Below are 11,031 nucleotides of genomic sequence, written 5' to 3'. Positions count from 1 at the left end.
ACGCCACTTCCGGCGAAGGGGTGGGCGGGCCACCGCCGTCCCCTGCGGGCGCGTACGCATGCGCAGAGCGCCCTCCCCGGGGAAGGAGGGGGGGAAGCGGAGCATGCGCGGAGACCTCCAGGCGCAGGGGAGCTGTACGCATGCGTGAGGTATCTTGCTCTTCCCCGCCCCCGCCGAACATGCGTGTCTGCACGTGCAGGGTGCGTGCCTGCACGCCAAGCACATGCCTGGAGCATGCATGTCTGCACGTGCAGGGTGGATTCCTGCATGCCAAGCATAAGCATAGAGCATGCGTGTCCATATGGGCAGAGTGCATGCCTGCACACCAAGCACATGCCTCGAGCATGTGTGTCCATATGGGCAGGGCATGTGTGTGCATGCCAAGCACATGCCTGGAGCATGTATGTCTGCACATGCAGAGTGCGTGCCTGCACGCCAAGCACATGCCTTGAAAATGTGTGTCCATATGGGCAGGACGTGTGCTTGCACACCAAACACATGCCTAGAGCATGTATATGTGCACGTGCAAGGTGGGTGCCTGAATGCCAAGTAGACGCTTAGAGCATGCATGTCTGCACATGCAGGTTGTGTGCCTGCACGCCAAGCACATGCCTAGAGCATGTGTGTCTGCACATGCAGGGTGGATTCCTGCATGCCAAGCATAAGCCTAGAGTGTGCGTGTCCATATGGGCAGAGTGCATGCCTGCATGCCAAGCACATGCCTCGAGCATGTGTGTCCATATGGGCAGGGCACGTGTGTGCACACCAAACAGATGACTAGAGCATGCCTGCACACCAAGCACATGCCTCGAGCATGTGTGGCCGTATAGGCAGGGTGCATGCCAAGCACACGCCTAGAGCACACATGCCTGTATGTGCAGCATGCATGCCTGCATGCCAAGCACATGCCTCGAGCATGCATGTCCCCATGTGCATGGTGCATGCTTGATGTCAAGCACATATCTAGAGCATGTGCATCCACACATGCAGAGCGCATACCTGCACACCAAGCACATGCCTAGAGCATCCGTGTCCATATGGGCAGGGCACATTCCTGCACACCAAGCACATGCCTAGAGCATGCGTGTCTGCACATGCAAGCTGTGTGCCTGCACACCAAGCACATGCCTAGAGTATGTGTGTCTGTGTGTGCTGGGCATGTGTCTGCATGCCAAGCACATGCACAAGATGCGTCCTGGATCTTCTCTTGGTCTCTCCTAGTCCTGAGATGCTTCCTGTTGGAAATCACACCTGAGCTGTTGAGCTGGCCTCTTGTTCCCATGTTGCGGTGCTAGTTTGGCCACGTTTGCAGCTGGTATCTCTGCGCTGGTGTCACCTCTGAAACACACCCTCAACATTGCTTTCCTGCTGCAGCTTTTATCCTCTAAGCTTGTTCCACGGGGAATTTTAACGACTGGTTTATTGCTAGCTGCTTTCACAAGTCCACCAACTTTATCGGATTGCTCACCCGGCTTTCTCTGCCAAGCACGCAACCCTGCCACATCACGTGGAACTTGCCCATGTGGCTTTCCCCTCTGCTGCTCCCCATCTGTTCCTTTTTTTTTCATCTCTAACATTTTTTAATAGCGGGAGGGTCCAAACCTCTCATCAGAGTAGATCCCCTAGTGCAGGTTGCTCATGGTCTTCTCCAGCTTTTTGGATACCTCCAACTATGGAGCTCCCACAACCTCTCTGGTCTCTGTCGCAGTGGTTGACTCAGCAGAAAACAGTTTGTAGCTAATAGGAATTTCCCCCTGTTGCATGATATGCCCGTTGCTGCTCGTCCTATGACTACGCTTCTCCAGGCTGAAGAAGCCTAGTTCCTTCAGCTTCTTGCTGGACCGCGTGTGCTCCAGCCCCCTGTGACCATCTTGATGGTCTCCACCAGAATCACTCCACTATGCCTTGGTCCTTCTTGTACTGGGGAGCCCAAAACTGGATGCAAAGTCCGGGTGTGCTCTCACAGCCTTGCAGAAAGGGCCCACAGCTGAGTCTTGGTCAACTTGTTCTCTGCCAGGACCCCCAGCTCCTTTTCTGCAGAGCTGCAGGATGTTGTCCTCAGGGGCCCAAGGGTGTATTTTGTGTTTTTGGTGATTATCTCTGCTCCCTGTGTGTGAGTTAATCCTCCAAGTCATAACCAGGAAGCCTCGTGTTCCCTTTCTCCCTCCCCTTCTGGCAAAGGGCAGTATCGGTTCCTCCTTTTGTTGAGATGGACACAACACACACAGCGTAGGTCTGGCAGTGGCAACCTCAAGCTTTTGGATGTGGTGGCTTGTCATCGCAGAAGGAGTTTTCCAGGGCTGTAATTTGTCAGCAGGCACCCACACCAAGCTGTGCTGCTCCCACCCTCTTCCTCCGGTTTCACAAGCCTTTTTCTCAAACAGCTGGGACACGCTGTCCTCTTTCCAGGCTGTTTTGCCCTTTTTTCCCCAGCTGCAGGCCCTAGCCTGCCTGCGGCCAACTTTCTGCAACCCCCCTGGTGCCACAGGGACCAGCTGCCTGTGAGCGACTCCAATGTGGGTGGGCAGAGCTGCTCCAGGGATGGAGTGGTACAGTTTGGGCAGGGCAGGGCTCTGGGTAACAGAGCACTGGCTCAGGTTGACCAGAGAGCTTGTGGAGTCTATATCCTTGGAGATATTCAAAAGCCATCTGGAGAGGGTCCTGGACAACGTACTCTAGGTGACCCTGCTTGAACAGAGAGGTTAGGCTCGACCATCTCCAGTCCCTTCCAACCTCACCTATTCTGTGGTTCTGTGATTGAGCTGGGCTAAACTGGCCTGTGCTGAGCACCCTGACCTCCTTGAGGAGGACCTTCAAATGCAGCATGTGGACACCCAGGACAGTGTCGCCTGCATAGGCACATGGTTCACACGGTTCCTAAGGCACTGTCACCCATTCAGCATGAGCACGTGGTCTTCAGCACAGGATATATTCCCGACCTGCACGAAACCCACCCCAGGGACCCATTTCCATTCCCATTCCCAGGGAATGGGAGTCAGAGCCCAGATGCATGAACCAGCTGCAATTCCAGCACCTGGGTTGCTCTGTGGTGTCTAGGATGTGTCCCCCAGTTCCTCTCCCCTGGCTGGGGGTGTTGGGCGCAGCAGTGCAATGGGGAATATGTGTCCCAGAGACCCCAGTTTCTCCATCCAGCCCCCTGGCTGTCTATCCCTTGTCCCATAGCCCCCTGGTCTGCCTTTAGCCTGCTACCCCTCTGGGTCCCCAGGGTGCAAGAACGAAGGGACAACCACAGGGAGCAGCAACGGATTTAATGGGGATGCAAAGAGGACTGAGGCTGGGTCCAAGTAGAGAGGAGTGGGACAGGGACCCCCCCAAGTCCTGTGGGGCTGAAAGGGGTAGCCATGGGGGTGCTAGGCTAGAGCCCTTTCCACCTCCGGCTGCACAGGGCCTCAGCCACGAGGAATGTCAGCAGGATCAGGAGCCCTGCGCCTAATCCCAGGCGCACGGTGTTGCCCAGGGTGAAATCTGAAGGGACAGAGAAAGAGGAGGGTGTCACTGGGGGATAGGGGATTTGGTGGCTTAGTCCCATGGAAGTCCCTCAGGATTCAATTGCCCTTTTCTGGCCCTCCAGGTCCCCTCCCCACTTTGCCCCCTGCACCCCTGGTGCCCACCTCTGTACTCCAGCGCTCTCCCCACCCTTTGCACGTCCCTACTCCTTTCTGCCACCCCCTTGCACTCCCCCATTTGCCCCACTCTTCCCCTGCATCCTAAGATCCCGCAGGCCACCCTGCACCCCTCAGTACCACCGGCCTCTCTATACCACCCAGCGCTCCCCACCCATCCCTGCATCACCTACACCCCCTTCAACTCTCATTGTCCTCTCTGTTCCCTGCGCTGCCAGCACTCCCCACCCTCTTGTTCCCCACTGCACCTGTCTATCCAGTGCACCCCTCCACTGCCACCCTTCACCTCCCCCACCATTGCCCCCTACCCACCTGTGAGCCCCCCACTACTCCCCATGTCCTCCACAGAGGTCTGGGACCCCAAGCAAAGGAATTTGGTGGCTCTGTTTCCCCCTTACCCGGATCTTCATCCCTGGAGGTGCTGGGGCAGGAGGACCCTGTGGCTGATGGGTGGGGGACCATGGTGTTTGGCCTTGGTGATCCCTGGGGTGGCACGGACCATGCTGACCATGCTGGCATGGCATCAGGGGATGCTGCGGAAAGGGAGGGTGTGTTTTGGGGGGCAGAGCAGGGATGAGATGGGGCAAGGCCCCTTCCACCATCTCTGCCGGCCCCCTATTCAGGGCTCCTGGAGGGGGCTGTGGGGTCAGACCCCCTGCAGAAAGGGGTGCCTGGTCCAGTCTTGCCATGGTAGGGTGGTCCCTGGGGGGGCCTGGATCCATAGCCCCTGGCAGATGGCAGGGATAGGAGCCCCCCCCCCCGACCCCGGTCATCCTTTGCCCATCCCTGAGAACTATCCCCCCATGGTTCCCAGGCAGCCCAGGGAGCACAGCCCTACCTGGGAGGAAGGCTGAACCGGACTCCTCCTCCTTTTCTTCCACCTCCAGCTCCAAGAAGGTACTGGGGTACGATGACATAAACATCTCACCCCGGGGACGGTAGGAGCAGCTGTAGGCCCCACTGTCCGCCCAGCTCATGTCAGGGATAGAGAACAAGGCCATGTGCCCCCCAGGGGCCTGGCGCTGGATGGGTGCTGAGCTGCCCTCTCTGTGCAGGAAGAAGGTGGCTCCATGCCCACCCTGGCACAGGATGGTGACGTGGGTCCCCAGTGCCACAAGCGATCCAGAGCTCAGGAAGATGCGAGGTCGGGGGTATTTGGGATCTGCATGGGGAAGGGGCAGGCAGTGAGACATGGGAGCCCCACAGCCACAGCCATTGCCCCGCCTGTGCTGGTACTGCCTCCCCCCCCTCGGCACTGCTTCCCTGCAGTGATCCCTGCTGGGATCTTCAGGCACTGTTGCCCCCTAAGGATGCTCAGGCACAGCCTGCCCCTTGGGGACCCCTGGACACTGCCAACCCATATGTGGACCCACCCAGGCACCCTCTTGCTTTCATGGGAGCACCCCCAGAGCCCACTTGGGGGACCCTGGGCCCTACCCTGTGTGGTGCTGAGCTTCACTCCTCACCTCTGAGCACCAGCTCCACAGGCTCACTCTCCTCCGGCGGTTCACCCTCGATCTCATATTGGCACCAGTATCTCCCGGCGTCTTTCCGTCTGGCTGCTGGGATGGGGAACTCCACCGCACCCCACACCCCATCTTGATACCACAGGGGATGTGGGACTCTCTCCTTGTGCAGGGTGGCCCTTCCACCCCGTCTGGGTGTGTGGCACTGCAGGGTCACTCTGTCCCCCAGGGCCACCTCGTGGCTGGGGCTCAGCGACAGGGATAGTCCTGGCTCTGGGGTAGGGGAGACAGGAGCGAGCTTGAGAAACTCTACTCTGCAGAGAACCAGACACCCCCTTTCTTTCTTACCCGCGGTGTGCCCTGACCCTCCCTGTGGCATCCCAAGGGGGACAGTGGGGGGTGCCCATATCCAGGTCCAGTGGGTCCCAGGGGGTGGTCAGGGCCCCTGTGCAGATGGCTTTGGAGAAGGGTCCTAGTGGCTGGTGCTGCCCATGACCCAGGCCTGTACTCACGTGCTTGCACTCTGCTCTGGACCACCAGCCACCAGCCTGCAAGAGACATGCAGTTCATCAGGGAGAGACCTACAGCCAGCAATCCCCACTCTTCTCCCCGGTACTCACCAAAGACAAGGACGGGGACCATGACAGGGTGAGGCCGGCCGTGCTGCGTCCTGTGCGCCCAGGGTCCCAGAATGAGGAACTGCTCTGGGCTCTGAGCTGGCAGGGAGGGAGAAAAAGGCACATCTCTTTTTGGGTGCTGAGATGCTGGGCTTTGCAAAACCCCTACACAGGCAGCTCTGCCCTGGGGACGGACCCTGGGACCCTGTGCCAAGGCTCCTGCTAGCACAAGGTGGGAAGGTCACCCTGGGGCAAGCATGGCTGCATGCTTGGAGGGCTGTGGGGTGCTCTTGTGCCAGGAGCAGGACTGCAAGGAGAAGCGACAAGAGGGGAGGTGACTGTCACCCAGGGCTGTGGTTTTCCAGTCTCATCTTCGGCAGCAACACAGAGCTGAGGTTTCACCGCTTCCCTCCCGGCATGCGCCCATGCCAGGCTGCCCTGCTTCCTCCTCCCCCCCACCCCACCCCATCCTCTGGTTTCACAAGCCTTTCCTTCTCCAGCCATGCAACCTGTTTTGTCCTCTTATTCCATCTGTGGCTCTGAGCCCACCTAGGGACACTTTGGCACTGGGATGCTGGGAACAGAGCCCCTGGCAGCTCAGCATGGGTGCAGGCAGAGGGGTCTGCCCTTACCCACAGCAGCCAGCCAGCACCACCCCGGTGGTGGTGTTTGAAGGCATCCTGCACTCATCAAGGTGCTGGGCTAGCTCAGGAGACAGCCAGCACAAGGTGAAGGGGCCCTCAGTGCCCAGTGTCTGGAGGAATGTCCCAGTCATTTTCTCCCATACGCTGATTTTTGAAAGAACCAGTGCTTAGCTAAACTGCAACAGTTTGGATTTTTTATTTATTTATTTTTTTGGCAGGGAATTGCAGCAGGCATGTTCCTGGCATGCAGGGATTTCCCAGCAAAGGCCAAAGTGCATGTTACAGGGATGCTGTCCAGGAAGTTTTAATACAGATAACAGTTCTTTTCTTCCCATCATGGTTCTTAAAAGCCACCCAAACACATCAAAGACTGAAGAAAATAAATAAATGAGTCATCCAAGTAAGCTGGCTTGGATCAGCTGCCCTGCAGACAGAGTTTCAACCTGAACAAATGGCCCCGAAGCCATAAATTACTGTAAGTGGAACTTGATAGACTACAGGCAGCACCGCCTGCAAGGGACAGTGGTTGTTGGTTTGTGTGTGTGCAAGTAACTCACAAGACAGGCTTGTTCTGTAATCACAACATTTATTGAAGCTGTTGTGTGCCCAGGAGGAAAAAGCAGCTATTTTCTTCTTTTCCCTTTGATTAGCACCAACCCCAGAAGAGAGACTAGCAGCTATTGGAAGAAAGCTTCGTTTTACTCTTCTTTTTTCTTTGATGTTTCTTAACTCATTAGCTTTGAAAACAAAGACGAGGAAGTCTTGACAAATTTCAGAGTAAAAAATGGAAATGATTCACATGGCCTATTGCTTGCTTCTTTTTGGTGGCAGGCCTGGTGAAAAGGGAGTCAAATATACATAAAGATGATATTAAAAACAAACTTGCATGTGGGTTGGAGAAACTGATTTTCAGCTCTGATAAAAATGAACATTGCTACAAACTATGTCGTGGTCCAAAAATGTAGTAAATCCAGTGTTAAGGCTGCAAGCACCATGTCAAAAATCACCATAGCCACATGTTGACTGAGCCAGTTTAAACACAACCTGCTGGTTTAAATAAGCTAAGCAATTTCTTGACAGGTTAACCTTACACTGGCAGGGTCTATGCTGACTGAGTTTAGTCTGTCCTCCTGCAGCCAGCATAGGCTAATGGGATGGAGGTGCGCAGTCTTGCTATGCATTTTATTGGCTGTGTTTGGGGCAATCTGTATGGCACATACTGCATGGAGAGTATTACCTGGCCTGGAGCTCTCTCTCCTGGGACAGGCATGGGTCAGAACTAGGCTAAGCACCGTGGGCTCAACCCTGTCTCCCGTGTCCGCATGATACCGTTCGAAGCTGATTCAGGTATCTGCGCAGCCAAGATTTCTAAGCGGTGCTTTTGCAGATTGCTGCCAGCATCCCCTCTGTGTTGTTCACCTCATTCACCATCTGCTGAGCAATTTCCTATTCAGAAAGCAAAAGTAGCCAAGCACAATGCATGCAGAATCAACGTCCTATCCACCCCAAACTCTGCACGGTAGTACCCAAAGGAAGGGAGGCATTCCACTTTCCTCTGGGCCACATGCATGAGGGTTCCTATTTCTTCAGGTAGGAGAAAGCCAGAGGGTGCATCTCCTTTGAAGAGTTACTGTTGGGATGAGAAGAGTCGTACGGAGCATACTGAGGTGGAGGGCCAGGTATTTCCTCCAGGAGCACTTTAAGGACAGATTTGTCATGGTTGGACATGGTGGCAGAAATCTGGAAGCTCCCTGAGGACACAACAACGGAAGAGGTGTTTCTATTCAGCAGCTCTTTCCTGTAGGAGCAGGACTGAGGGCGGTCACTACGCATGGACTTGTAGAGGCTCTCCAGGTTCCCAAAAATCTCTGTTGTGGTGTAGATCTCCACTGCATACTGGTGTGGGAACACTGAGTTGTGCATAGGGTTGTCGAACATCACCGCAAAGGAGAAGAGGTCAGACTGGTACACCAGAAGGCCAGACACTCCCCAGGGGCTCAGCTGCTTTTTCACAAACACACATATTTCCCTGGACTGCGGGCTGATGGATGGTGACGGGGGCGTCAAGATTTGGCCGCTTTGGCAGAAATAGCTGCAGAGGCACCAAAGATTGTGGAGACAATTGTAGCATCACAAACTGGAAGATTTCTGCTTCCCTGTGCAGGGGACTGGGCATTGCTTCTGACTGCAAGAGAAGCACATCTGACACCTCACTGGACAAGGGGACCAGGCTGCAAGAGGAATTGAGGCATAAGCCCTAGGAGGGCTGCCTGGTGACAACTTTGTCGCCTCCTCCTTGGCCCCCAGCTGACACAACCTCGCTGTTGTTCCCTTACCCCATGCACTAGAGTGAGGGCTCAGTGATTCAGCAGGAAGGATTGTAGGGCAGGAGGGATGCCAACATGTGATATCCCAGGCGAAGAAGCAGACTATGCAGTGAGAGCTGATGGGATGACATTCACCCTCACTAATGTCATGGGATGACATTCAACCCGAAGAGCCAGGGCATTATTCCAGCTTTGTGTTTTCTCAGGGTGGAGTGTTTTGTTGCCCAGGTTGTGCACAACAAGGCAGACAAGCTGTGTTCAGCCGTTCCCCTCTTCCTGTCAGCACCAACCCAGGTCATAGGTGCTTCCTCCTCACCCTGTTTCTATGTGTTCTGTACAGTTTTTATGGTCCTACTGTTCTTGCCAGTGCCCCATGCTCATGCAGTTTTGCTGTCCTCCTTGCTCCCAAACTCATGCCTGGGCTTGGCATGGTGAATGCACACACCTTGTCAAGCCAGGGAACGATGGGCATCATACGAACCTGGGCCTACGGAGGGTCATGCGTGTCTTATTGGTGATCTCAATCCCCACACTCCGGGTCTGAGGTGCATTGAGGAGGATCTCTTCAAGGTTTTTGCTCCTCTCCATGGTGTAAGGCTGCCAGAACACGGAGGGGAAGGACAGCTCTGCTGCCTCAAAAACTCTGAGGAAGAAATGTAGATGGGGCTAGGGGGTCCTGCAGTGGGGCCTAGGGATCAGGACTTGTACCTCTGTAGTAGACATCTCCCTTGGGGCTGAATCCAGCTCAGAACCAAGTTCCACTGAAGTAAGCTGGCATATTATTTTTCAAAAATAATGGCAGTGAGGACAGGCCAGGCCAGGCAGCAGAAGTAGGGAGAGCTAGTTTGTTCTGATTTCTCATTGGACAAGAAGATTCCTCCCCAGTGCTGAGATGAGACAGCAACAACTCAGCTTGGTTGCCTGCATGCAGATGCCCAATGCCACAGGAGATGCCCCAGGGTACATGGTTCAGAGGGGGATCCCAAATGTCCCGTGCCATCCCACATCCCATCCCATCCCATCCCATCCCATCCCATAAGATAAGCAGGTGTCTGGGCTACCCCAGGGCACCTCAGAAGGAAGTAGGCCCCCCTGCGTGGGGTCAGCTGAATCTCTCCATGTGGGATGAAAACTCCCATTTGGGTGAAGTGTGTTGCCCTTCAGACCATACCTGTACACACAGGTGCCAGTAGAAACTCCTATGTAGACAGCCAAAAATCAGATGTCTCAGTCTGGGGCTGGAATCCAAAAGCATGGGTGGGTGAAAGAAGCAGCCCAGGAGAGACAGCAGACAAAGAGAGATCTCTTGGTATATTCACTTAGACCCTAGCTCTTCCCTCCAAGCAAACACAGAGCAACCAGGAGGGACTCTCTTACCTGGGGGTGTTCAGGTCGCAGATGTGGGGAGAAGAAATCTCCTGTCTGGCTCTGTTTCTTGGAGCCCCTGGGCTATGGCAGGAGTCTCCTGGGGCTGTTCTGCTCTGCTCTGAGGTTTGCAGCACGACTGGCCCCGCTCTCCCGATCACACCCATCCTGGGGCAGCTCGTAAAAAGGGAGGGGTGCTGCCATAGCTGCAGGGTGTTCCCGTGGAAGATGTAACCCAACACACTGCAGTCACCACCTGCTATAGGTGCTGCCTTCCTCTCCTCCCTATGGTATAGACCTCTAGGGCTATAGCTGGGTTATCGATACTTTGCTGGGGATTGCCCTGCCAAGCCATCTATGTCTGTGAGTTAGGGCATGTCCCTGTACGGGTCATTCCTTCCTTTCACTCAGGTAGGGTAAAAAAGCAGAGGGGAATAGAGCAGCCAGAGCTGCCCACTCAAGGCAGGAGGGGCTGTTTTCAAAGTCTGTGGGTAGCACTTCTGACCACAAGCACACGTGGTTGTGATATCTTGGTTCCTCTGCCAGAATTTACTCTTTGGGTGAGGGGTAGATAGGGAAACCAGTAATTGTGTGTGCTTTCAATTAAGGAGCTAGCATTTGCTTTCCACATTACGTAACTGTGATTAAACTGTCCAGATAACTACTAGCAGTCATTACAAATCACAACCTTTCACTGTCTCAGGCAGGTTAAAGCACTTGTGGGTATTTTAGCTAATATTTATGAATGCCCCTTTCCCATCCACTTTTGCATCTCCTTTGAATATTTTTCCCTTCTGTCTTTCTTTCCCATTTTTTCTCAACTTTCAAGAAAAGTCTTCGTTCTTGCTGTGCTATGGGGGATTACCTGTTCTCTATTCATGGGACACCAAGCCACTCTCCTTTTCTGAGGGGAACCTTCCATTTGGAAACGACATGATCCAAAGGGTCAGGGTGAGCAGCAGAAGGGG

General features: G+C 54.7%; 1 protein-coding gene across 2 annotated transcripts; it reads right to left on the bottom strand.

The window, feature by feature from the left end:
* Positions 1-3,252: 3,252 nt before the first annotated feature.
* On the bottom strand, positions 3,253-10,176 carry LOC104144144 (T-cell-interacting, activating receptor on myeloid cells protein 1-like). 2 transcript variants are annotated; one of them, XM_009674964.2, is made up of 7 exons: positions 10,076-10,176; positions 5,731-5,826; positions 5,623-5,658; positions 5,111-5,383; positions 4,483-4,806; positions 4,043-4,177; positions 3,253-3,486 (listed from the first exon to the last, which is right to left on the bottom strand). In XM_009674964.2, exons 2-7 carry the CDS (start codon positions 5,750-5,752, stop codon positions 3,377-3,379), a joined length of 900 nt encoding a protein of 299 aa, XP_009673259.2. In that variant the 5' UTR covers positions 5,753-5,826; positions 10,076-10,176; the 3' UTR covers positions 3,253-3,376. The 2 variants fall into 2 exon arrangements, with proteins under 2 accessions (XP_009673259.2, XP_068779643.1); XM_068923542.1 differs by lacking the exon at positions 10,076-10,176 and adding an exon at positions 6,360-6,544.
* Between the last annotated feature and the right edge of the window lie 855 nt (positions 10,177-11,031).

The sequence above is a fragment of the Struthio camelus genome, chromosome 34 (assembly GCF_040807025.1).
Source record: "Struthio camelus isolate bStrCam1 chromosome 34, bStrCam1.hap1, whole genome shotgun sequence".
Classification (NCBI taxonomy): Eukaryota; Metazoa; Chordata; class Aves; order Struthioniformes; family Struthionidae; genus Struthio; species Struthio camelus.
Note: the sequence above shows the minus strand (reverse complement) of the source record. Positions and strands in the feature narration are given on the sequence as shown.